Consider the following 27,878-nt stretch of genomic DNA (forward strand, 5'->3'; position numbering starts at 1 on the left):
TTCTCTAATAAGTACATATTTAATGGTATAAGACTTTCAAAAACATTATTCAAAGAGAGAATACAAAAGTGGTTTTAGTAGGATTTGGGGAACATTCACAAGCATACTATAAACTTGTAGATTTAAAGACCAAAGTTGGTAAGTGATGACAGCTCTCATATGACATGGCCTCATTTGAATTACACATATTAAAGCAGGAGTGATACTGGGAGGCCCTGCATTGGGTCTGACTTTCACGAGAAAGTGAGGACTAATATATATATTTATAAAAAAAAAAAAAAATCTACAGCAGCCCAGAGAAGCTTAATTGCATAATGACTAAACACACACTGGTTCACAATATTTATTACAATCTATTGCTTTAGATAAACCAAACCACATCTCTGTAAAAGGTATGCAATGGACGTGAACAGAGGCACAACCTTAACCGTCTAAGTAAGAGCACAATGAAGATCCTCATATGTGAATGCAGCTCTCCTGGTAGTGGATTAGGAAGGTAAGTAAAAATCAGACTAGTAGTACTAAACATAAGTAAAAATCAGAGCAATATTGTTATATCTGTATATAAAGAATACAGGACCTTTCTAAATACCCATATATTCTTCTCAATGACCTGTAAACACAACTCTCCCATGCTATCTTCCCTCTGTACCTTAACTAGTATATAAAGATCTATACAGAATGCGCAAATCCAATATAACTATTTTTAGGCTCTCCTCTTCAAATAGAAGAAATACAAGATTAAAAACATTAACACCACAGATTCCCTCTACCCAGCCTCTGCAGAAAGACATCAGTAGCAATACTGCCCAAGACATCCAAGTACAGAAGAAGAAAAACACTGGACCAAGAAATCTGTAAGAATGCATGGCATATGAACAATAAATACAAACACAGGTGGAAAGGGAAAAACAAACAGTTATCAAGGGAAACTATTAACACTAGCAAATGCAAGTGAATTAGGACTCTTGTCAGCCTACAGCAGATCTGTTCCTAAAAAACACTCAGGTAACAATGGCTTAAGTAAACCTATAATGTTAACTGAGATCCAATTACACCTTAGGCAGACAGGCTTTATTCATCTACGTGTTTGTTAAGAGGTGATATCTGGTAGTTACATGCCATGCTCCATACTATTTAATAATTACATATTTATTAGTATTGTAGACCAGGATGCCGGCAGTCAAATAGCCACTCTATTGGGTTATTTGCTACTGCTGCCTTTTCATTACCACTGCACAGATTCTTTCTGCACTGATCAAACATTTTAATATCCCTCATACCAATCTGCTATAGAGCAAAGTTTGTGGAAAAATAAGTTAGACAAAAATATTACAGCCTACAAGGAATATGGTACAATCTAATTTTTGTAGTTAAGACTTCTGGCCCAAGAGTAACTTAAGAACAGTACCAGCCTGAGCAGAACATGGTTCTAGGGCATTTAAAATAGAGAGATGTTGAAACAGTCTGGATTTTACTTCAATGCTGGAACATGAACTGGAGACCAAAGAACTTATATACGCAGATCTCAAATGTACTCTAAAGGCTCAAGCAATAACTATAGTTCACTCCCTTCAGAAGGTGCTTTACAGGGCGTTCTTTGCATTTTTGGTAGGAGTGCAGATGTGGACTTCTTAGAATAGTCTCTGAGTTTCCACTCATGCTAAGAGTGAACAAATTCAGTGCAAACAACACACAAGTTAATTCAATTTGCAGCTCTCAAACTAAAGTAAAAAAAAATGCTTACTAGTGGTACCTACTGTTTGTCTATCTCCTGTGGAACAACTTCTTAACAGAAGGTCAGATGATAACACTGAATACCAATAAAAAGATTCCTTTGGCCAGCATTTAAACATTCCCATTACTGAGATGAAAGTAAAATTATATTTTCTAGGTCTAGAAATAGGCACAGAAGCCTCCTCTATGCCAAACACCTGGTGATCTCCACGCAACACTGATACAGCTGCAAAGACTTCAAAGGAATTTTCTTTTTTTGAAGAACTATATACATACAAGGCCAAATCACAACATTGTCACCCTAAGGAGGCAAGTTTTATAGTAAAACTTGACTTGTGGTTAATGCCCAACAGTCGTCTAACAACTTATTCACAAGGTTGGAGTACAACACAAAACTCACTACAAAAATCAAGTTTCTGTTCTTCATCTGAGTACTGAGAGGTTCAGTGTAGTTGCCAGCACTGTAACAACATGGTTAAAGTAATTTTCTAGTAAATCAGTATTGCCAGATAGGTACCCTCAGTCCACAGATACAAATGACTTCTGCCCAGCGTAAGAAAACCTAGCAACAAGCCTCAAAAATCTCAGAAGCATCAACTTCTTAAGTCATCAGTTGTGAATTTCATATGAATGTTGGGATTATTGACCATGACAAGGTCAGGTGTCCAATGTGTTGACTTCTTTGGAGCAGAAATAATGCACAACTATTGCATTAGGGTATCGAGCAAATGCACTGTAAAGAGACAGAACAAAAAAAAAAAAAATCAACTGTCAATACACACAAACAGTTTTCCCTATTCAAACAAGAACATTCAAGTTGTGCAGAATCAGAAAAAGATGCTTACATGAAAGTGACACTTCCTTGTTTAAATTACAGGCTGAATAAATTCTTGAGAAAGCCAGGATAGAAGAATTGTATGGATTTTGTAAGAGTTTTGTTCAAAAAAAAAACTATATATATATTTTCATTTCTATAGGCACACTTTACTTGGAAGTCACTGATAACAAGTTAAAGACTGGGTGACATGCTGACATGCTTGCCCTTCAAAGTCTTGCTGAACTTAACAGCATTAGAAAAAATCCTAGACAACCAAAACAATCCTGTATATGTAAATTTAAATTCTGATGCTACACATTAACAGCAAAAAAATTGAATATGCACAGAAATAAGTACATTTAGACCTATGTTAATGAAAATCTTTTGGAAAAAGAACCTTACCCTATCATTGTGAATGCTACTGATATCTCAGAAGGGTTCACATCAACAAGAGAAACAATGAATAAGCTAGTCATTTTTTGTGGCATTTTACTGGAGTTCAAAGAGGAAAGTGAAAAAGTGCAATTAAAATTTGCATTCTGTACTAACCCAAAACTACCTACTAGGAATGGTAGAAGAAAAGTTATTGGCATCCAGCTATCAAGTGAAGGGAGTTCTACTTTTAGTGTCCTAAGATAATTAGGCTACAAAATGTAAATCAGCCAGGGAACCACAAAGCCATCAGATACAGAAAACTATTACACATTTATCTTAGTTTGAGATTCTTTATATCACTCTTCTTAATTCTAGTTAAGAAGCAGGTAGTAGGCAGTGTTCTTAGAAAATTTTCCAAATTCAGTATGAGAAGCGATCTTCTGCCTTTTAAAGTTGTGAAGTAAGAAGTCTTATGAGTTTCTGAAGGGATTTTACTCTCCTTTGTTGAAAGCAGGATTAAACTCTTGCAGTGAACTTCACTGACTAAAGCTGTGATGCTTTCCCAGCCACCCAGTTGGGCGATGTAATTTGTAATTCAAGCACACTTCAAATGTCTCCCTTACACTGCTGTTCTCTCTGTGTATATACATATTCTGAGTTTTGCAACATTCTTAGTTGAAGTGCACAAGATTCATATTTGATTCCATTTCCCGAGCTGTAAGGTATATGCTCTCTCACCTGTTACCTATCTTCTTCTTACATACAGTGCACACCTTCTCTTCTGTAATAATGCACTTCACTTGCTGATGCAAGATCCGCTCCTCCTGCACCTAAAAAAAAAAAAAAACCACACCAAAAACTTGCTCAAAAAGCAGTGCCACACCACAGCTCCCTTCTAGTCTGGTGAAACTGAAAACTGTCACAACATTTAATTTTCAGTGTCTGTGTCTACATTAGCAAGTTGTACAGCACAAAAGGAGCAGGTCGGTAGAGCAGAGCAGGTGGTTTTGAACACCAACACCCACACTGTATGAACTGCAGGATTTTACTTTCAACTAGTCTGGTTCACAGACTAAGGCATTCTAACCACTAAGGGGTATTCAGGTGCACTATTGAACTGCATCATCTGGTTTAGTTTATTTGAAAGAAACTCTGTCCATGCTCTCCGAGATCATCCTGCAATGCACACGAGAGCACAGTGAGTCCAGAGACTCACAAAGACATACACCTCATCCAAACTAAAATGAATTACTCACCATCTCCTGAAAAAGGGACATTCAATCTACTTGATGATCACCTACTAATTTCAGGTGCACTACAGCACCATCTAGAGGACACACATTCTGTACAAGGAACAGTAAATTTAAATATTGAACATCTGTTTTAAAACACCATGCCAATAAGTGACAGGTGGTGGGTACTTACCCTCAGAAACTCTGCATGGAGAAGATTCTTGAGTACTTGATTAAATCTTTTCTTCTGTGCATTTTCTTCAAGGACTTTCTCTAAGAAGATTCGAATCTCACTAATTTGTGTATTTGCTGGGAGTAGGTTTATCGCCTGGAGCAAAATATACTTAGTTAGGAAAAATTAGAAAGGAATAAAGAACAAAATAGAACAGAAATTGACACATTTAGCTTGACACACAATCTGTTTGCTTGCCTACTCCAGTACCTTCTGTCACCTTCTGCCAACAGTACAAACTGAGTACTGACAAGTCTTTCTTACCTTGGTGGTATCCAGCTTGCTGTGATGTAGTTCCAAAACCTGCAGAGCAGCTTGAAGATTGGCTTGAGGTTCCAGCACTTCCATCTTGATTGGTCCCAGGCAATGAACACTAGGTGGGGAGAGATACATCCGGAGCAGTGACAGGTAGACCTGTTGCATATGAAAGGAAAGTTCTGAAACCACTGCACGCATCCACAATTGGCAGCGCTGGTAGAACGCAGTGATGGTACTAGTAAGCTGTACCCACACCATTCAAAATTATGAAGTGCTCATTTAAACAGCTGTTATCTTAAAACAACAAAAACTGAGAAGTACCAATGATGTTCAAGGCCTTATAAGACTTGCATTCTACACTAAAGTTTTTATAGAAAAGTAGTTTTAATCACGTCTCCCTCATTTATCTTACATAACTCATTTTATAACCTTTAGAAACAACAATTCATTGCTTTTTACTGTTAACTCTTCTGTAGATGTATGTGGAATATGCACACAGTATTTTGTCTTCTGAATTCCATCAGAGCTTTAGCTACAGAATATATGCTCAACTCCAGTGATACAGTAACATTCTCAACAAAAAACAAAATTAAAAAAATTTTAAAAATCCAATCATCTAGTAATTCCTAAATTCCAAGAGCTTATACATAGGTACCTGTCCACCTACACAAACCCCGAAAAAGTCTACACAGAGCAAAATCTTTAATGTCCCTAACATGGTATGAATAGTCTACTACATCCTTACTGGAAAGGAAGACTGCAAAGATGAAGCTACTTACATCTTTGTTGCCGTCTTTGTTTCTCTCATAATGTTTATGGCAGTAGCTAGAAAAGAGGAGAATCAAGTGAAATGCAGGGACAGTTTTGGAATCCATAGAATCAGTCCACAGAAATTAACATTTATCTGCTTTGTTTACTGAAGCCATCCAAGTTAGATGACTGATCAATTAATCAAGTTGCAGAACAAAATTACACCATTTACTCTGCATTACAATGCTGAGAAAAGGAGGTTTTGTGCAAGTCTCCCACTTCCAATCAACTTAAAAAGCTTTCATGTAGAAACTACATTTAATTCAGCTGTGTAAAAAAAAAGGAGAAAAAAGATGTCTCCAATCAACACATCATAGCATAAAAATATATGTGCAGATATTTCTAATTACTGTATCTGAATCACAAATAGAAGGTTTTCATTAGTGTACACTGCATACCAGGGTTGAATGTCCTCTAACAGGCATTTGCTGAAACCAGCTTTAAAAGAAGCTATGTTGAACATTCGCCCAAGTACTTTAGATTCACTCAGAAGGTTCCCTGACATGATACATCTAGCAAAATGCCCTATCTTTACTAGAGAGGATTCTGCTAACTGAAGGAGCTGAATTTTCCATCTGGGCTAGTGAATGTCTCTCCGAAGAGAAAGGAAGCAAAACAACATACAGAAGTTCATAAGCTAACAACAAGTGGAAACAAAGAACTCACTGATGACAGTCATATTGCTCTAAAGTGCAATGACAGAAGAACATGAAAAGGTAAACCTCAAGAAGTTGGCATCATCATCTGTAATGAACAGATACCTGGAAGAGCCTAAAAGTCAAGAAAACATGGAAAACCAGAAGATCCTGAAGGCTTATGGCACTCATGTCCACATACAGCAACATTTCTCTACACATCCTATCCACGGGGCAGTGAGCAAACTAAGGCTTGCAGAGGAAAAAAAAAAAAAAAAAAAAAAACAAAACAAAGAAACCCTTACTTTTCAGCCATGTTGGTGTCCTTCAAAATATGAACATAAATAAACAGAGCTTGCTCATGCTTCCCCATACGACCCAAGAGCAGAGCACGTTCTTCTAGGAGACCTAGTGATAGCATGAAGGATTAGTCAATAGCTACACAGAAAAATGACAACATAAGCTCCATTAGTGACTAGACTAACAGAAGGAACTATAAACTGTAGTCTGAGCACAAGTTAAAGTTACACTGAGACTGTAAGTCTACTTCACGCTAGTCTCAGTAACATTTTATGAATTCTTAAGGAACCTTAAGAAACAAACTTCAGATCTGTTGAGCAATGCAGGCTCATCAAAAAGTTAGGCTAAATATTTAAGTGATGGGAGACATCACAAGGTCTCAGGCCAACAGTTACAGGAATCCTACAGAGACTGGTACACCCACTGTGCCAGCAAAAACGGAGTTGGTAGACACTAGTACACACACCAGTGGCCTACAACTACAGATAGAGCCATCTTCTCTGTTTCTAGTTACCATGATTCTAAAATAAGTGAGGAGGTTTTGCTGTACAATGCAATAAGCTAGGGTTTAATTAACCTGTGGAAACTGAACTCACCATCAAAGGGGAAGTCACTAATTAGTTGACTAGGTTCATACCAGCTAGACTTCTCCAGAAAAAGCAGAAGTTTTTTCCGGTAATCCCCCAAGTCTCCTCCTTCCTCCCCAGCAGGCACTGGAGTTCTATCTATATGGAAGAAAACAACATAAGCTATGGTATTAGAACTATTTCACTACACTAGTACACAGAAGATAAACAAACAAATCATTATGAGGAGGAATCAAATGCTGATGAAACTGTTACATGGGCTGGGATTCTGGTGCACTTGCACCAGAATAATAATGTAAATAAATGTAATAAATGTAATTTATTACATCAGCACCCTAAAACACATCAAGTGGCTAGTTAAACAACAGTTATTCAATATCCTTCCCTACCCTTAACGGGCAGAATTCAGGGAGCAGTAGCTGCCATTCCACTTAATCATGAACAAAGTGTCACTTGGTCCCTTAAGATTTCTAGGGAGGCAAGAAACTAGAATTCCCTACAAACTCACAACTTTTGTTGTTCTAGTTCCTTCATCACTTGGGATATCTTCTTGATGTGAACAGGAAAGGCTTACAGCAATACACTGAAGGCTCCCCTGTACTGTCCCATGCCCCTGGTCTTCCCACCAGAAAAGAAAGGCTAAACATACCTGCAGGGAAAGAATTGAGATATTCTTTCATTAAGCCTTGCACTTTCTCACAGTACAGCTGGATCAGACAGTTGTGAAAGTCTGCACCGGTTTCTTCCCAGACATGAATGATGTGTTCCTGTAAATACATGTTCAGGTAGAGTTATAGACACTTCCTCTGGGAAGTAATTTGTTATAAGGAAGAAACAGTTCCATGCTTGCCTTCACCAAGCTTGACTTCAGGATGTCATATATTTTAATTATTTTTTCTTTGCACAACTTATAGCAAAGGTAGCATTCTCTGAGACAGCATCAAGTTCTAACGCCTGGAGAACTAAAGCCTTACACACAACATGTTGTACTGAATGTAACACACTAGTAGAGATTAAGTTCTTACCAGATAAGGAATAGTCAAGCTTTTAAAATTTTCTATCAAGAAACTGAGCACTTTGTCTCGTGGCAAAGCTTCCACTTCAGGGAGGTCTTCTGTAAATATCTGTTAAACAAAATTTTATTCACAGAATGGTGATTTTTTTTTTTTTTAATTTAAGTGCCACAGTGTATTTTCTCTGAGGCACTGAAGCCCCACATATCATCACATATGTCCAAAGAGTAAGCAGAATAAGTACAAAAAAATCTGAGCAGCTTATTCAGGCACTCAGAAGCTATCTTGCATCCAAAACGACTAACCAACATTCCCACTTCTGCCTCAGTTAACACTCTTTTAGAGTGCTCAACACCTCCCAAACACAGAGTCGACTCTGTATTAAAGAGGAAAGGGAAAATGAGAAAGGCAAACTAACATTTGACATTTAAATACTCAATCAGGCTCTTGCGCAAAAAGCGTGACATGAACATTAAATGTTGTATCAAAGGTTCCTAGCTACTTATTACAAGATAAGGTATTCCAAGAATGGAAAAGCATATGAAAAACTGAAAGGCTGTCCTGTTCTATCTACTGCTAATCTTATCACAGTACTGAACATAGAAAATATAAATTATATATTTAATTTTATTTAAGATTAATACATGGCTTCTTACATTGAGTTCTCCCAATTCTATACACTGCACCAAGAATCTCAATAGCAAGGTGCCTACTTCAACCACACTTACCTTCAGTCCATCTTCAGGAAAATCTCTTAGCACCCAGACAGAGTAGGAAAATACCAAGTGCAAGTTCTCTGTGCCTGGAATACAAAAAGCAGCAGTGCTCCATGTTAAAAATCCCAAAGATCTATCTACTCACAACACAAGCAGATGCTTTCAGAGCCAGTAAAGCTTAATTTACAGGAAGAATCTGCTTTGGCTTTTTCCTTCCTTAAAAGTCAAGCAAATCACACATCCAGGCCACAAGTTCATTACTTCACAAACATGATTTCAAACAGAAACAAGAATTAACTCAAATACTAAGCACCACCAAACGAACAATTCAGACCAAAAATCAAGCTCAGTTGTCTTAATGACATTCCAAAAGTCTTCCCTTACGATTTGTTTTTATTAGGGCAGAAAAAGCACTGTACTTTTCACTTATGTAATTTCCTTCAGTCCATTTCCAGCCTGCCAGTCTAATGACTTCTATAGCAAATGGTCAAATACTTCATAACAAGTAGTAAAGCATCATAGTACTGAAGTAACTGGCATTGAAACTACATGACAGATAGTAACTTCTCAGCTTTTAAGAAAATTTAGGACCTGCCTCTTTAAAAGAATACTTTCATTTGGACAATTTGGTTCACAAAGTTTATAAAACACGTTAGGAAAACATGACTTTCGCCTCACCCTCCTGATCAGAACCACTGAGGCATTAGTACCCGAACAATGCAACAACATAACTATACAAGAAATAGAAACCTACACCTACCCTATAAAAAGGAAGCCACTGTTTACTCTTCTTCATCCCACAATATCATCAGGAGTAAGTAACTTTTTAAATACTTAAACCAAGCAACATCTTCATAATAGCAGTATTTTAAAACCAGAAGATGAACACTATGAAGTAAAGCAATTAAAACAGCCCCCAGAAAAGCTGATTTCAAAGTTTCAGAAACAAAACAGTGACTTAGCACATGGCACTAAGGTCACAGGTCTGAATTTTGCTGAACTTCAATTAACTTTCTGAATTAACAGAGCATTGTATGGTAATGGATTTGCTAGCCTCACTTAGAAAATTTAAATAAAGGACAGGACAAGTCATGGAAGTAAGTTCTCATGTAAAACAAGAGACAGAAGAGAAAGTCTACTTAATTATAAACAAGTGTGAGACTAATTAGAATATCTCCTTTCCAAAGCACTGATCAAGTTGCCTTTGCTGAAATCACGACCAAATCAAACATGAAGTTACAACCTACTCAAAACACTCAAGATGGCAGAAGGAGAAGAGGAACTCATCAAGTAACTACCAAAGCTTACAGATCAGAACACTAAAAGGCCAACATCACATCACACCACGAAAGAAACAACTGGCTCCCTCAGCACATAACATTCCACTGCATGGGGATTTACACTGAAGGTCACAGGCAAGGACGTTTTGTGCTGCTAGAATTAAAGCAGACACTGAATTTCTAAACTTTCTCAGCAACAAATCCCTAATTTAAATATGAGCTATAATAGGAAGAAGTTCTGCATAACACTATTTTACAGAGAAAGAATGGTGTAATACAGAAAACTACCACCCAATCAAATACATAATTATCCTGTGCCCACCTCTGCACAGATAAAGTGCATTTTTGATGGGCATGGCCAATCACAGAATTAACAATTAATATCCGCTTTGATGAAATAAACAGTAAGTGCTTACTCTGTTGACACATGGCAAGTATCAAATCCAAATCAGTAATATATACTTGATGACTTAAAAGACCACAGCTACAAGCCTGAAGGAAATTTTCTCTTATTACCTGAGAACTATTTAAGAACATTTCATTAAATGGTCAAAAATCTATAGACCAGAGATGACTAAAGAATAGTTTCTACTTCACTCAGAATGTAAGTGAAAGCAACTAAAAATACACACCGCATAATTAAGATGTAAAAAATAATTTTAAAAAAATCAGTTGTTACTTATATTAGAAGCTCCTCACTACAAAAGCCTCACCAAAGGGGAGGCAGAGGGAAAAATCTGCAGAAACTCCATAGTCCGAAATGCTTTTATCATTTTATTTAAGGGACTCCCAGAAATGACGCTTAACAATTAATCAAGTCAGAATGGGCAGTGCAGTTAAAAAAACCCACACACATACAGCGTTACATTTCTGCTACTTACTTGGGGGGAAAAAAATCTGTAAGTGACACTAGTGTAAAACATTCCATTCATTAGCGATAGTTAACTTCCTAGGTTGTTTCCACTGTATTTCATTACTCTGAAGTGAAAAGACCCAAATATCCTTTATCAGTTTTAAAGAGCTGAGCAAGAAGCACACAGAAAAACTGATTTTCAGGAGGTCCTGAAACAGAGAAGTTCCAGAAGTCTAAAAGAAATTTAGCAAGCTGACAAGATTTTAGAAAAGTATTCCAGAGAACTTGGATAATTATAGGTCTTAAAACTCACTAGTCTCATGTAAAACAAATGAACAGCTGACATAGGTCAATCAAGATGAACTTAACAAGACAACAGAATTATTTTTTAAGTAAGACTAAAAGTTTGTTTTGTAAAGCTGTATACTGAATATAACATACCTACACTTCTCTAAGATGAATGATGTTCCCAAATGACACCAATGAATAACAAGTGTAAGAGAGAGACATGGCACAAACAGGGAAGGTCTCAATGTCATTGTAAGTAATGTATTATCACTGAATATAAATGTTGCTAACAGAAGTCAGCAGTTCTTGAAAGAAGTAATTATAGAAAAAATATTAAACTTTGCCAACAGTATAAAACTAGGAGATGAACAAAGGTATTTCCCTCAAACTACTCACTCCAAAACTAGTAGTGTGATACTTGAGTTGTGCATTTAGAAATAAATAATATTGTTGGATGGGAGGGGACTATTATCAAAAGTAGCAAAACCAAAAAATTAATTGGGAGTTCACAATGAATAGTCAACAAAGCAAGTTCCTAACATGATGCTGTGACCAGCAACTACAACTGTTAGATCATTATCTAGATCTACGTAAACACAGAAAACAAAAACTTCATATAGGATTCTTAATCTCAGGAAAGATACTACAAGCCCCAGCTACTGGAAGTTAGACTTTTCAGCTGGAAAGCCTAACTGACAAGTTAGACTTTCCTTTTGTCAGTGATAGTAAATCACCACTGGAAGAAAATTCAAAATACAGAATCACAGAATGGTTAGGGTTGGAAGGGACCTCTGGAGATCATCTAGTCCAACCCCCTGCCAAAGCAGGTTCCCCTAGAGCATGCTGCACAGGGTTGTGTCAAGGCAGGTTTTGAGTATCTCCAAAGAAGGATACTATGGCACATTTTCTACCAATGGAAATTTTTATCAGAAATAAGGAATGTTTTCGAATAAGATACTCAAGTTTCAACAAGACACTTGTGAACTAATCCTTGAAGTTTGCATTATGCAAGAAACCAGACAAGATGACAAGGATACCCTTTAGCTTGATAGTATCTAGAAAGTTGCTGAACAGTACAATAACTGTTAAGCCCAACAAGAGTAACACCTTCACAAAAACAATGCTCTCCTTCATACTCACCCAAATGCTGCAGATATTGCACTGTCCTCTCATGACCCTTCAAAGGTGAGTTGGCTTTTTTTGACTGATCCACCAGTACCTGTAATGCTTGCAGAACAACAAAACGGTTCATTCCTTTGTAACCACAACTATCATTACAACTTGAACCACAAAAAAGTGCATTTTTCTTGTTCTGCTACCGAAGACAAAAACAAAGTTTTGTTTCAAACACACAGACCAAATAGGTAACAGGAAGAAAGACCTATTTAATCACAAGACACACCAAGAATCACAGAATCACAGACTAGTTGGGGTTGGAAGAGACCTCTGGAGATCATCTAGTCCAACCCCCTGCCAAAGTAAATTCCCCTAGAGCAATACAAGAGCTCTTCATTTCCTCTCCAGACCCTGCTCTATGCTCACAGTGCTTTGGTCTTCCTCAGAAGTGTCTCATCGAATGGCGCTATGAGCTGAGTAGTTGTTTGCTCTTTCCTCTGCCGCCGACTCAAATAAAGTCTCTACAAAATATATCCTGCTCACTGAAGACAACTTAAAACTGAATAGTCGGCAAACATGCTCCTATGCCTTCTCCTCTCCCCACCCCAACTTCATACCTACCTTTCTCATGCAGACCTTTCTTCTCATACAGAATTATCAGCTCGCTATATTTGTGTGCCTTCTTTAGTACATGCTCACTCTCCTCAATATGGCAGTGATTGTTCTCCAGACGGAGCAATGGTGCCACCAGTGCTACATTTGTCTGCAAGCAAAAAGGGAACACTTAAACATACTTCTAATGTGCAATTCCTAAGCTTATAGTACAAAACATGAGTTTGAAGAGAGAAAAAAAAAAAAAGGCAGCTTATAGCATAAGAAATGACAGTTTAACATCTTGGCACAACACCCATCTTCATTTCCATAATTTGTTGGGACAGAAAGAAAACAATATATCAGAGCTATTCCCTTCAAGAATGGAGGTCAGCTTTGAAAAACATTGTTGGCAGCAAAGATAGTACTCTCCTGCATTTAACAGTGCAACACAACACAGGAAGCATTCATTAGAACTTCAAAATACACAGGCATGAACACATTCTTTTGACAGAGGCAGCAACCAGAAACAGACACATCTGCTTTATACCATGAAACTACTTCCTGACCAGTGAGCAAACTAGCTAACACCAAAGTTTCAGAGACTGTTTTTAAACCAGACGGTTGTGTGAGAATTTTTGAATCGCAGAATGGTTAGGGTTGGAAGGGACCTCCGGAGATCATCTAGTCCAACACCCTGCCAAAGCAGGTTCACCTAGAGCACATTGCACATGGTCGCATCCAGGCAGGTTTTGAGTATCTCCAGAGAATGAGACTCCACAGCCTCCTTGGGCAGCCTGTTCCAGCCTATCACCCTCAAAGTAAACAAATTTTTCCTCATATTTAGATGGAACTTCCCATGTTTCAGTTTGTGCCCTTTGCCCCTTGTCCTGTCACTGGGCACCACTGAGAAGAGCCTGGCCCCATCCTTTTGACACCTGCCCCTAAGGTACTTTTAAGTATTGATAAGATCCCCCCTCAGTCTTCTCCAGGCTAAAAAGACCCAGCTCCCTCAGCCTTTCCTCATAAGAGAGATGCTCCAGTCCTCTGATATCTTCGTAGCCCTCAGCTGGACTCTCTCTAGTAGTTCCTTAAAGTAGTTCCTGAAGTAGCTCCTTATCCTCTTCAGTCTGTAATTCCAACAGAGCTTGCACGGTAAAGGCAAGGCAGAAACTCACATGGAGGTAACACTTTAACAGGGTGGTATCAATGATTTGTAGCAGCTTCTTTTTGGATTTGATCGTGGGTGTTCCTTCCATCAGGGGTGAGGTGCTAGACTGATGGTCAGAATCATTTAGCTTCTTCACCAGATGACTTCTTTTCTGCAGGACATCAAAAGAAATTTTAACAGGAAAAGGCCATGGATTTCTCCATGCCAACTCAGCAAATATAACCCACCAAGTAAAAAGACTACATTAAACCAAGTTAGTAACTCGTTTTAATCATTTCCTAAAGAATTTTCATTGTTACTAACTATTCAATACATCACCTTTCCAACCACATTCAGGTATATACATTTGTTTTGCAAATTTATAGTTTTGCAAGATGTCCAGAGTCTTGAGAAAACAGTCAGAAGGAAACTCTGTTAACCTGAACAGAGACATTTTAGAGAAGCCAGAAGACATTTAAAACATTTGGAAAACAATTTTGGTTTTGAACTACTAGGCACAAAAACTATCCTCCTTCAGACACAAGCTTCCTTTTAGTCCAGTAAGAAAGGCAACAAAACAATTCAGATTCCAGTTACAGCAAAATAAAAGAGGACAGGAAGTTACGGTACCTACTACCTCCTGTTCCTTCATTTACTGCATGCTTTTGACCAGTCTCCTGGATATAGTGCCCTCCACAACAGTCACCAAATAAAAACAAAAGATCAAATCTCAAGTCCTCTTCAGAAGGCTACTAGAAATAAAATACTGGACTCTCATTCAGATCTGGTCCGTAAGTAAATTTTGTCCAGTCCTCACAAAACTCCCATGCGATGTCTCCCACCTATCTGTGGGATACCTCGTATCTTCCAGTTCCCCTGTTTTCTCAGGAGGTGCTGCATAGTTTCCAACCATGAAGACAGCCCATTAAGGCTAGCACGACAGAGCTGGAGCAGGCGTACTGCTTCCTGCGCATCAAAGTTAACCAACAAAGTATGCTAAAACTGAATAACCCTGCTCTAAAAATAGATATAGCAGCACTCACTTGAGTTAGGTAGTCTATCAGAGCTAAATGTGCCTTCTCCAGCTCTGCCCCAGATAGCCCTGGCAGGGGGTTGGGATACTGTAGCTGTTTCCTGTAATCTGTGGGCAGGAGGTCAGGATACAGACCCATCACATGAGTGGGATCTAAGCAAAAAATAACTAGTATTAGTAACCATTCATAACATTACTTTTGCAAACTCTTAAATGTATGTAACCTTTGAGCAAGCTTAGCTTTCCAACAGAGCTGTCTGTAATCAACTTGTATGTCCACAAGTTTCCAGATAACAGATTTTTCTTATTACAGAAAAGAAGCTAAAACAAGTCAAAAGAAGCAAGAGAAATACTGTTTTAAAATGCAAGCACAACAGGTTCCAACCTATATACTTGGCACACCTGGAGGACAACCATTACTATAATCCTCTTGCTGCTCTTCTTGCAGAATCCCAGCATTAACAACTTTGACAGTATGACAGGATTTCTAGGAACAAGCAATGTTTTAAGGGAAGATTTACTGTGCTTTCGAAACAAGAACTGAATAGCACCACCTGTAACTAATGAGCACCCATTTTCATGGAGTTTAAGCAAATTCAAAATTACTGCCCTCTAATTTAAGTTAAAAGTATATGAGTTCTCAGTCCTTTTCTTTCATTGTAGTTTTCCAAAGTAAATATGATGTTAAGTGTCATCAAAACAAGCAAAAGTTCTACATTTAAATGCACGAGAGATGTGCTGTCACCGATAAAAGAATCTCAGTCTTAAGCACTATTCTATGGTACATTCCAGTCTTCAGGTATTCTTCCAATAATCCTAGTACCAACCAGAGGAATAGCATCAGACACTATTTTGACTTCCAAAGCCACAGAAAAGTGTCCTGGCTTCAGCAGCTTGGTCCATTAAACAGAAAACAGGGCTAAGGGTCCTCAGTTTCGTGTGAATCCAAGGATTTAGCAAGTTTACAGATGTTCCTTATTTTTCATTCCATGCTACGAGTAGGCTTTTGGCAGCTGCTGAAACCCTCAACTTCAAGGGTCTGTATACATGCTACGCACGCTGTAAAACAGCCTACAATACAAATATATTCTGCACAAACGGCAAATTCCTGATTTAACTTAACCCACTGACTGAAGTTAATTAAGTACTATAACCAGTTTCACAAAAAAAAAAAGCTAAATAGCTGCCTAGGCTATTTGCCCTTCACAGGGAACTGGTCTGCACAAGACAGCACTGTTTTAAAAGAAAAACAAAACAGAAAAGAAACAAACCCACACAATAGTCTGCGAGCTTCATTTCATTCTTCCTAACCTAGGTATCTCAATGCCAACCCAAGCATTTACCTGTACCAAGCTTGGCAAAAACTTGCATGGATTCATCAAAGCGCTTCTGGCAGAAGAGGTTGAAGGCAAAGAGGTTCTTTATGTGGTGAATTTGTTGTCGCTTCTCACTATCTGAATCATCCTTCATTTCCTACACACATACAAATTAACAAACATTAAAAACTCTTGGGCCTCGTAAGTGAGAAGGAAATACTCTACAGAAATAACAGGAGTATCATCCTTTGGAGAGAGTAAGAAGAAAAAATATAATCTTCCAAAGTGAACGCCTCTGATGGTGATTGTCAGATGCTATGCTTATTGCATCACTGAGACAACCTGGAAGGTTTGAAAGCTACCTCTGGTTATCTATATACTTGCTCTATCACAGGAACTCTCTCTTCACTCATTTGCCCTTTCAATTTTTTTTTTCAAGTTAGCAATACAAAATGCAATTAATTCATTTTAATGTAGTTCCAGGGAAGTTTCCAGAAACCAGAAAATCCTAAAACAGTAAGAGCAATATAATTAAACATACTGCTTCAGCATCTCTAAGAAATTATTATGTTTCAGGAATAATATGGCAGGCCATTACAAAAAATCCTGGTCATTTGACAAAACAAAACACTTTTGAAGCTTCAAGCAAAACTGTTTACAAACAGTCTGAAGACTTTGAAGTCCAACTGACTTCAAAGTCTAAAAGAAGGTAACTGATTAAACAGCTAAGAGAGATGACCGTTCACATACAAGACGATATCTCAAAATCTAAACCACAATACATCAACATAGAGAAATGGCAGCACAAAACTAAAACTTAAGTCAAGAAAGCCTAGAGTTTACCAGTTTGTGCAAAGTGGACAGTAGGGAGGTTTAAACTCTCCGGATTAGCTACAGTCAAGCAGAAGGCAAACATCCTTTTGTGTACTTTTGCACAAGTGCATCCACTGCAAACCCAAAGGTTTTTAAGTACTTACTGCCAATTGCAAAGCCAACTCAAACTGCTTGTCCTGCAGAAGCTGCTGGATCTGTGTGGCTATGGACACCGGAATGAGCCGCCAAACAAAGTGATTACTTGCCACATATATAATATTTGTGCTGTAAACAAGACAAAAAGGTCAGATACTAAGTTCCAGCACTAAGAAAGAAGCAATACCTTATCTGAAAAAAACAATCCTGGTTAATACACACATGGATTAATCAGATACAAGACCAACTTGAGCAATATTGCAAAGCAGAAAGGAGAAGAATGTATCTCCAGTGATCAGAAATTCCCAAAGATACTCAACTCTTATCATTTACTCCTCAAGGTACAGCCTCCACCCACCTGTTCATAAAAAACAACTGACTGCTTCAATGCTACTTAAGCTGAGGGAGTTAGAAAAGCTCTTCCTCTCCCAGTTTTTCAGAGTGCTACCACACACCCAGACAGGCCGATAAAAGTAATAATCAGTTATACTCAATACCCTCCAGATGTGATGAAGCGTGGTCTCTGCAGCTCGATACTCTGTACCAGCAGCCGGGGTTCAAAAGTGCGGATCTCCACATACCTTGGCAAAACAGCAATGATGTAGGGAGGCTGGTGTTCTATCAGTGAAACAAGTGAAAAATACAGGTTGATTGTTCTCAAGTATCCCCTGAAACAAGCCATGACTTAAAAGTAAGGCTTCTCTTCAATTTTTTTCGCTTGAAACATGTCCTTCTTTTGCTTATTAAAAACAAGGCTCACTGCCCAACACTGACAGTAATTTGCTAATAGACTATTACCAGGCTTTTTGTTCATCTTTCAACATAAGGAATTTCTGTGGCACTCAGGTGTCCAGAAGAACTACAGTGCTTTAACACACTACCTTCCATTTCAAATCTTATCCCTTATAAAAAGATATGCAATATGCCTATTTTCTGAGGAGTAGATAGGCATATAGACTAGAAGCAAAGAAGGGGAAGAAACAAAAATAAACACATGAAACCTTCCACACTCAGGGTACACCTTGAAATACTTTAGAAACTGTCACACTCCAAATCCAGCTAGTTTCTAAATACTGGGAACATAACAATTTTGTCATACACAAAGGAGTAAAGAAGCAAATTTTTAAAAACTACTGCTAATTCTCACCCATGGCTATAGGAATATCTGTCCAATTCAAGGCACATTTCTGAGTACAGATCCCTTCTTCATTGAGCACAACTGTTAGATCATCTTGGCCAACCGCAACTTTTCCATCTGCTACAGGAGCTACCAATGGTTCAAGCTGCTTCCCTGTGGGAAACAGTTCTTTGATGGATCCTTTTCCATCCACCTAGGATAATTAAAAAAAAAATAAAAAAAACGTTTTTCAAAATAACCTTTGTTTCAAAGCTGCATAAGACCAAAGCCAAAAACCCCCTAGAGGGATTTACAACCCAGAATAATCACTAACAGGACAAGTGCAACTTTAAAGAGCAGCCATAAAATTTTCCGCGTGTCATCATTATCTTGCTTATACATCATTTGGAAATAAAGAATTAATACTTTTGTGTCCGAGATGATGTATTCCTGTTACTATAACAGTAGCTGAGCACATAGTTCATACAGGTTTATAAAATGCATAGCACAGTAGCAACATCAGTTAACGTGTCCAAACATTTCTTGGTGTAAACCAGAGGATTTCATTTAGGCCAAATCTTATCATGGTTTTATTCTGGCATGAGTGAGTGTTGCCACATAAAAAACAAACTAAAAGCCTAGCAACCTGCCTAGCTTTGTGGCCACACACTGTCCAGATATATGAACCCAGCAAAAATAAAAAATTAAAAAAAATAAAAGCTGTTTCATGAGCTGATCTAACAGCTCACTGCCACGAAAACAGAGAATCCTTCTCCTTCAACTCCAGCCATATGTTCCTGCTGCTTCCCTTGCATTACAGCTCAAGCATTCTTATAGATCAACAGCTAGCCAGCAGAAAACAATACCATAAAAATGTGTATATTTTTTCTGTCTATCTAGTGAAATGAAGCCATTCAAGAACTGGTTGGTCAAGCACCAGAGCCAACCCAAAGTAGACACTTGGACAGCAAGCCTCCACTCTGGTTGCTTGAGCAGCTGCACAACTACTCAAATCACTAGAACGGCAGGAATCAACATCTAGGAGAGGGCTGCAGAAAGGCATCACTTCTTTTGTACGCAGTGTCAGTTTGAAGTGACTGTAAAAATTACTGTGCAGTTTTGCTGTCGACTACAGACCAGTGTTGCCACCCATCTACGTACACGTACATACGTGTGGTGCACTTCATCTTCATCTCATTTTCCTATGATATCAGCAGAAGCTAATTGTAAAGTCATAAGAGAATCAAATACAGCTGTCAAATGAAGCATAAGTGGAAACTGTAATACTAAATTAACAGTAAGTTTAGAAATTTTCAAACTGGAATGCCAACAATTCAGCAAGAGACTCAAAAAAAAAAAAGAAAAAATGGTTAAGCTTCACTGTCTGCCAGATAAGAAGATATTCTTGGTCTTTCTTCCCTTTTAGAGCTGTCTCCTTAATACATTAAATAAAATGGAAACTGAGCTCACACAGACTGCTGCCAAAGCAAAATACATATTTTCCGATGCCTTTTTCTGCAAGAGCTTCAAACACTGGTTTTAACAGCAATAAACAGAAGATGACTTCCTGACAAAACACCAGTTTAAAAGGACAGACTTAGTCTGCTCTTTCCAAAACCACTACAGCAAGAGTACCAGATGCTGTTTTTCATAAATGTCTGTTAGCTAAATCCCTGAGCACAGAAGAAGCCTCCATAGTGTCTACTGCTATCCAAATCTTCTTAAACACTGTATTCCAAACCCCAGTCCTACCCGTATCAGGTAATAGTCCCTCTTGAAGCCTACACAGATGGAGTTTTCACACCAGGCCATAGACTTGGGTACATCAGGTACACTGAAGTCCCCCTGAGGAAAACAGGGAAAACAGGTTAAAACGCCTGTTACAAAAGAAAAGCAAAAGTCAAATCTGGCAACACAGTGTAACAGGCAGCACTGTTGTTCACACCGTATTCTCCGCCCCATATGCCTGACTTCTGCTGGTCAAGGAATGGCAGTATTCAACTAAAAAGCTAGATTCTTGCACAGTGAAGAGGTGTGCTCTGAGTAAGCTGGTAACTTCCCAGAAGAGCAGCATAGATGAAAAATTCTCTACCCATTTCCATTGGTTATTTTTATCATTCTGGTATGCACAAGTACAGTTCTCTATGCTTGTTGTCATTAACTACCTTGTGACTTAATGACATACCTGGAAAATTTTGGGTAGAAGTGGACCTACTTCCATAGTGTTACTGTTAGGTATACATTTATAGAGGCTGCACGCTAATACATTTCACTGACTTACAAGTGTACTACAAGCAGAACATTAAAATATAGAACGCAGCCTTTGATTTAACTTATGAAACTGTATTAATGCCATTACTTGTGATTTCAATTATGTATTTTCACTTTTATTTGCTGCTCCATTGTTAAATCACTGCAGAAGCAACCAGAGTCAATGCTCTGCAAGTCAGCAGTGCCTCTGAGTAATAGGGACTGCATAGCAAGTAGTAAAAAGAAACTACACTCCCTGTTGAGGCATGCTAGACTACAGAAACACCACAACTCACCTGTAGTTCATGGAACTCTCTGTCCTTCCAAAAATAAAGTTGTAGCTTCTTCCGCACTGCCACGCACATTCTCAGTACCTCTTCCCCTGTATTTGACTGCTGTGAAAATAGACAGGCCTAATTCATAGGTGCTTATAAACTAAGAGGCATGTAAGATAAAACAAGGCCAAAAGAATCCTCAGCCTGAAGCAAAGCTGCCAGCTGAAGAGCAGCTTTGTTCATCCATGCCAGAAGGGCATTCCCTAAACAAGGAAGCAAAGAGAGAAGCAGAGCAGGATACTTAAAAATTAACTTCGGCAGGGATTGTGACAACAAGGAGACACAAAAAAAAAATAAAAGAGCACCGAAGTCATATACACACACAAACAGAAGATAAGTAGAGTGCTATCAGCCCAGCTCTGAAGACTACAATAAATAGCTTGAACTCTATGCAGTATAGGAGAGGGGAGGAAATGGAACAATGCAAAGAATGTGTATACTGACAGATAAAAATATTAATAGTTTTTTAATATTCTAGCCTATTGCAGAAGTTTCCTGACAAGAAATACTAGCAAAGCTAGGTGCCTGTACACACAAACAATAAGGCACTTTGGAATGACCAGATTTAAAGGTGCTTTCAAAGACATCGTTAGTTTTAATACCTAGAAAACCCTAAGTATTCATCAGAAAATACTTAATACTAAGCTCCCATGGGGCAAAGAGAAAAAAGTACTGATGAAGAGCATTAAGCCACCTCTTCTGGTTATGAATAAGGTTTCTGAATGACGTGGGTAGGCTGAGAAACTCACTTGGAAAGAAATGAGTCAATTAATAAATCACTGCATATGAACAGAGGATTGCTATATCTTATGGAACCATTTTATGACCTGAATCTACCACAACCGCCCTAGGACTCCTTGGGCCAATACAGTTTAACAGAAACAAAAATGTAACAAAAGCAGTGACGGAGATACTTGGTGAAGGGAACCACTATGAGCTAGTACACTGACAATTTAAAGGAAGGGAATGGCTTTTATATTGAAGAGGACCTCAAAAAAAAGAAGACGGTCAGAGTTACTACAGGATAAAAATGCCTTGAAGTTTTGTATCAGGAGGTGAAAGGCTAGAATCACAACACGCACAGGAAAATATCTTATGAAGCACAAAAAGAAAAACAAGGTGACTACATTAAAAAACTGTTGCCTTAAGCAAAGCTTCAACATCCTGTAGGTACGAATTTTAAAAAGCACTAGTACCCAAGCAACTTGCATGTAACACAAAATTAACAAACCTAATCTATACAGCTAGATAAAAAAGTTAAACTTATTACAAACAGTAAGGACATCTGTACCATTGTGTTCCTCCTCTTACCTGAAGATCACAAGCAAAGAGAGATGCACCTTTTGCCTTGGAAACCGTGGTGATTTGTTGAAACGTCAACAGGTCATGAACATAAACGTTATTTTCTGTTTTAAAAAAAATTTCAATTATTATTCAATATTTAATACATGTAGAGTTCATTATAATTCAAATAAGTTAGCACATTTTATGTTTACATAAAAAGAACTTATGAAACTAAGAGCTGCAAGAAAGAAAAAGGAATGTTTTCCCAAAGGCTGAAAAGCAAGTGTTAAGGCATATAGAAATACAAGACAATAAATGCAGAAAAGACTACTAACATCAGCATCGGTAAAACTACGTGAAGGAACTGAGAACAGGTGCTAACCAAGCAGAGAAAGTGAGAGTGGAAGGGATAGCAACAGCAGGCCAGAGCAGAGCAAGTTCATAACAGAAAATTGTTTGAACAAAGACCATTTTGAACTGGCTCCTGAAATTAGCAGAAAGTGAACAGTTGAAATGGAGGGTGCTGTGGTCAAGTTTTGTACGCACGAGGACGCAGGCAGCAGAAATCTACGCATGCTGGAGTTGGAAGAGCCGGGACTTGGAGATCGTAAAGAAGGGAGTAGCAACATAAGCAAAAAAAGACATAGGAAGATCAAAAGGTTAAACAAATATAGGCCGAGACGAGCAAACTTAGATCTTCCACAAGACGGTAAAAGATCACTATCTGCATATAAACTGACTTTGGTGTAACACATCAACATTAAGTTTGGACAGAAGTTTTAGCCCCTATTATATGGTGCACACACATACACATGCGTGTAGATATATATGTGTATACACACATGCCAATATAGACAAACTATATATACACATACGTATATATATACACACACACGCACTTTAGCACACGTATGTGTTTTTTCATTGTTAATCCCAAAACTTAGCATTAATACTTCGTTCTCCAAGCTGGCTTATGACAAGCAAAGCTTCTTCTCAATCTATGCTGCATAATCCTTCCTCTGCAAACTGAAAAAGCCCAAATCCTACACAATGACTTTTCAACAACTAGACTACTATGCAGGTGTGTGGAAAGAGTGCCACATTCAGTCAGCTAACTGCATCGAGAAGAATTCATTAGCTATTAAAATATTTTCTTCACTTACCTAATAGACTGACCAGAATTTTAAACTGAGAAACAACATGAATCTGAAAGAAAGAATTCTATTAGTGACTCCATTCATAAACTAAACCTCTGAACAAGGCTTGATTATAGTCGAAGAAAATGCATCTTAGATACTCTCAAAAGAATGAAAACAGCAAGGCAGCTCTCTATGCACAACCTTCCCCCAGCTATTGCAACCCCTTTCACCCACACTCAGTTTTTACAAGCTATCACACAGAGCTTCCAGCCTAAGCTGGTAAAAAATTCTGTAATAAGTGGTACGTTATTAGTACCGAAATACTTCTAAAGGATATGCAAAGTGCTGCTGAAAGAAGCTGCATAATCTTTGAGGCAAGTGCTTCCCTAAGTATCAATATAATCAATGAGAAAAAGTTCTCAAAAAAAATGAAACAGTATTAAGACTGGCGGTACATAATCAGTTACTTTACTTCTAAATTCCAAATAAGAGGAATTACATTCACATTCCTATAGCATTTTATCTGAGAGTCAAATTGTATATTACAGTCTGTTGGTGATACCATCCTTTCTACAAATACTCTCAGTCAGAGCAGCTGATGATTTACTGTGAACAACAGTATATCCATAAAAGCCAAAAATAAACCTGTAAGTTTCAACTCCTTGCTTTCTGCTTTGGCAACCAAACCAAGGTTATTTCTGTTACGGAAAGAGTGGGCAAAAACACCAGGCTGTGCCACCTCTAGAAGAATCTATAGTTTTGGGGAAATTTTCTGTTAAGCTTAGCAGAGATTCCAGAATTACATTTGATATTTCTTTTCTTAGCTGAAAACACTGCAAAACTGTGCCCATGTCACAAAGATGGCATTTCCTACCTGCTGAATCTTTTTTGAGAAGTTCTTGTTGGATTTCTCTAGTGTCACTTCAAACCTATTGCAACCTATCAAAAAGAGTTGAGAGAGTATGAAAACTGAAGTTGCCCTTAAATTTATGACTGAATATATCTTACGCTAAATAGATTACGAAGAACTATGAAAGCAAACTTGGCCACTTAACAACAGAAGAACAACTCTTCTAACATATCTGTGCCATCTTTTACTTAATAGCTAAATGCATCAGAAGGTCTCCTACACAGGTGAAAATTTAAATTACATTTCTTGTAGCCATCCGAGGACCTCATCAATAGTTACATTTTTGCCTTGCTGAAATTTTAGATTACAAGAATTATATTTAAGTATTTTGAAACCCAGACACACAAAGATACTCATAAAGACTTCATCCACACCCATTAAATATCAGCAATTTAAATTGCTAGGGAGCACATGACTGCCAAGTAGACAAGGAATGAACATTACACCACAAGGGTTTAAAAGGAGTTTTAGGGATAAAGACTTACAGACACTTTCTGATGACATAACCTCTCCTGGCATTGATGCAAAAAAGGGGGAGAAATTTACCACATGAGACAAGACACTAGCAACTCAAGACTAGCATGTTCTGATTGGAATAGACAGCCTAAAAGTTTCAGAAAAAGCAAGCTGAATTCAGTCTCTAGAATCTAAGAGGCTACAAATTAACATCTTTCCAAGAACTGATGAACTTGGTAATAGATGTTTGATTTTTTTCTTTCCTGTCCCACACTACATCACTGTGTTCAATAACATCAGTTTCAACATAATAGGAGATAATGTGAAATACAAATCTGTTCAGTGAAAATCAATTTTAACTGAGCTGAAAACAGAATAGTTCTCTTCATGGCATCTCCAGAACAGACTATGAACACGTATGACTGTCAAAAAGGCCGGGAGAAGAGTAAATACATGACAGAACTGGTTAGGAGGCATCCCTCTTCCCCATCTTTTTACACTCATGGACCCACTGAATAAAGTTGCTCTTTCAGTAACCCAGTCCTTCATTAACAGAAGACAAACATCAAAATTCTGGCAACTAGCACACTGCACTGCTTTAGCACATGTTTATGCACTGTATTCACAAAAATTACACTAATTTACTATAAATTCAAACATACGGAGATCTGATATAAAACACAATTTAAAACAGAAAAAAGGCTGATACTACTTGCTATCTTTTTTGCATATCTGATAAATGCTATGTACAGTTTCACCAAAGATCCCACACAAATATTCATTAAACTCTAGGCAGGAAAAAAATCAGGAATTAAACATATTTGCATTAACATCACTACAACCTCTCAAAGTGCAGGAAATAAAAATAACATAATCAACTTTTTGTGCCATTCTTAAAATCAACTTACCTATGTCTTTCTTGATCCTGTAAAGAAGAAGATGTCCTTGTTTCGTACCAACAAGGAGCCATTCCTCTACAAAGACAAGGAGAGAAAGTCTAATTAGTTTCAACAACGACTGCCCTTCTCAGCCAAGTTACATTTATCAGAACAATTGGAAACTTGTTTCAAATGCCAAACAGGACTTCCTGTGGCAACTACACACATCTCCTATCATTTCTCTGGTGGAAGTGATCAGAAGTAGCTTTCACTCTCAGGAGAGGACAGCCAAAGATCAAGCAGTAGAACAGAGAGTACAGCCTAGATATCACATCCCACTTGTTTATACAAAGGTAAAGAAGTGAACCATTGCACCTTTTATGCAATCAAGAGAGGCAATAAACAATTCTTCAGACATTACTATCTCCCAGAGAGGAATAGTGCTACATAATGGGAAGACTGTCAGGAAGAAAAATGAGTTCTATGTGGGTTTGTTTGTGTTTTTTTTTTTAAATAGTCAGGTTTTTATAAGAACTCTTTGAACTAGTCAGCTATGCCTGGAAGGACAGCGGCAGCTTTGCTTAAACAGTTTGAATCGCTTGGACGACCAACAGTCATTCAAGATTTACAAAAGAGAACCTTTTTATATACAAACTCTGTGGCAGAGTTTCAGACTCTTCCTATTTACAGCATTTATAGCATACAAAAGGCCATGAAATATGACTGAAATTCTTCCTCCTCGCTTAAGATCATATGGGAAAGAAGCATACACAAATACTTCTTTCTACATCTAGTACCCTCTCATTACCAAAGATACTTGTATTTTAACAAAATCTTGTTTCCTGCAAGACCTTTCTCCACTTGGTAGAAAAGTTGTAGAGACAGAATTGCCTCTCTTGTTAGACAACCATATTGTCATAAGCCTGTGGGTTTAGGCTTTTTTCTACTTCAGAAAAATAAATGCTTTCAAAGAGATATAAGCCTCAACACAGGAATAAACTATCTTCGCATCTTCTCTACTACATAACTCTAGCATAAACAACCCATGCTTAAACATAGCACTACTATTCAGGTTATAATTTTGTTCTTAAAACAGATTAAAGGGGTCACAATTCCACAGCGTCTGGAGTTTTTTTAACTACCAATTTTGCACTGTGGTAGTACATCTGATGGAAACTACTCAAGCAGTTTGAAAATCCTTATCGAGCCTTATCATTATGACAGCCAGTGCGATCATCTGACCAAAATCTTGACTGTCAAGTATGCCCAAAAATATAACCTACATTTATATACCACTAATAGATGCAAACAGATTCTAACCCGAAGACCTGAACATACCACTGGCTTTCCGAGATAAATTTTAGTCAAAACACGGAGAACGCTTTTTAGCATGAAACTAGCCGATCCCCGGTTACAGCACTGGAAACCACGGCAGCCTCCCCCACAGCAGGGCTGCCGCCGGGCAGGCAGGGCTGCGGGCGGCAGGCGACCGCCGGCGCCCCCGCGAGCGGAGCTCGGCCCCGGCAGCCCCTGCGCCCCAGGCACCGGAGCTCACGCAAGGAGCCAAAACGGAGGGAAACGCTCCCGGGCTATCCGCACGCCCAGGCCTGCGAGGCGGCTGGGTCACCGGCCGCCCCACGGTACTGCCGGCCGGGGGCCGAGCGACGCAGCCACCCCCGGCCCGCCGCAGGGGAGGGAGCGGCAGGCCCCAAGAACAGCTGACGGGGCGTCCCGGCCGCCCGGGACAGGGAAGGGGAGGGGCGCGGGCCGCCGCGGCCCCCCCGGCTCACCCCAGGCCGCCAGGCAGTCGATCTGCAGCGGCAGTTTCTCGAGGATCGGTACATGCTCGAAGGCGTCGTGCATGGCGGCGGCTTCTCCGGGCCCGGCTGCCTCAGCACCCGCCGACCGAGCTGAGGCAGGCGCCGCGGGAGGCTCCCCCCGTGCGCGGCGGCAGCTGAGGCGGTGGGGCGGTTGGGCGGCGCAGCGGAACTGGCACGAAAGAAACGCCGTCGCCCCCGGCCGACAGCTCCCCGCCCTTCCCGGCAGCCCCCGCGCCCGCCCCGCCGCCGCTTCCGCACCAAGGCTCCGCCCTCACTCCCCGGCGCGGCCCCACCCTCGCCTCGCCCCGTCAGCGCCCCGGAGGCGGGCCGTGCCGGCCGCGGGCCCCGTGAGGGCCCTGTGGCGGCGCGAGGCGGCCCCGC

The 27,878-nt window shown here is 39.0% G+C and overlaps 1 protein-coding gene across 2 annotated transcripts; it reads right to left on the reverse strand.

Moving 5' to 3' along the window:
- VPS39 (VPS39 subunit of HOPS complex) lies at positions 1–27,702 on the reverse strand. Of its 2 annotated transcripts, none has more exons than XM_068399057.1 (25): positions 27,468–27,702; positions 25,708–25,773; positions 24,308–24,372; positions 23,458–23,500; positions 22,322–22,416; positions 20,972–21,067; positions 20,178–20,270; positions 18,456–18,639; positions 17,806–17,926; positions 17,317–17,437; positions 16,367–16,496; positions 15,034–15,176; positions 14,019–14,162; positions 12,871–13,012; positions 12,274–12,360; positions 8,725–8,798; positions 8,009–8,107; positions 7,633–7,750; positions 6,993–7,121; positions 6,402–6,504; positions 5,431–5,476; positions 4,658–4,807; positions 4,355–4,489; positions 3,668–3,759; positions 1–2,470 (listed from the first exon to the last, which is right to left on the reverse strand). In XM_068399057.1, exons 1-25 carry the CDS (start codon positions 27,538–27,540, stop codon positions 2,395–2,397), a joined length of 2,625 nt encoding a protein of 874 aa, XP_068255158.1. In that variant the 5' UTR covers positions 27,541–27,702; the 3' UTR covers positions 1–2,394. The 2 variants fall into 2 exon arrangements, with proteins under 2 accessions (XP_068255158.1, XP_068255156.1); XM_068399055.1 differs by having other exon boundaries at positions 20,972–21,070.
- Positions 27,703–27,878: the final 176 nt, after the last annotated feature.

Source organism: Nyctibius grandis, chromosome 4, assembly GCF_013368605.1.
Source record: "Nyctibius grandis isolate bNycGra1 chromosome 4, bNycGra1.pri, whole genome shotgun sequence".
NCBI classification, from domain to species: domain Eukaryota; kingdom Metazoa; phylum Chordata; class Aves; order Nyctibiiformes; family Nyctibiidae; genus Nyctibius; species Nyctibius grandis.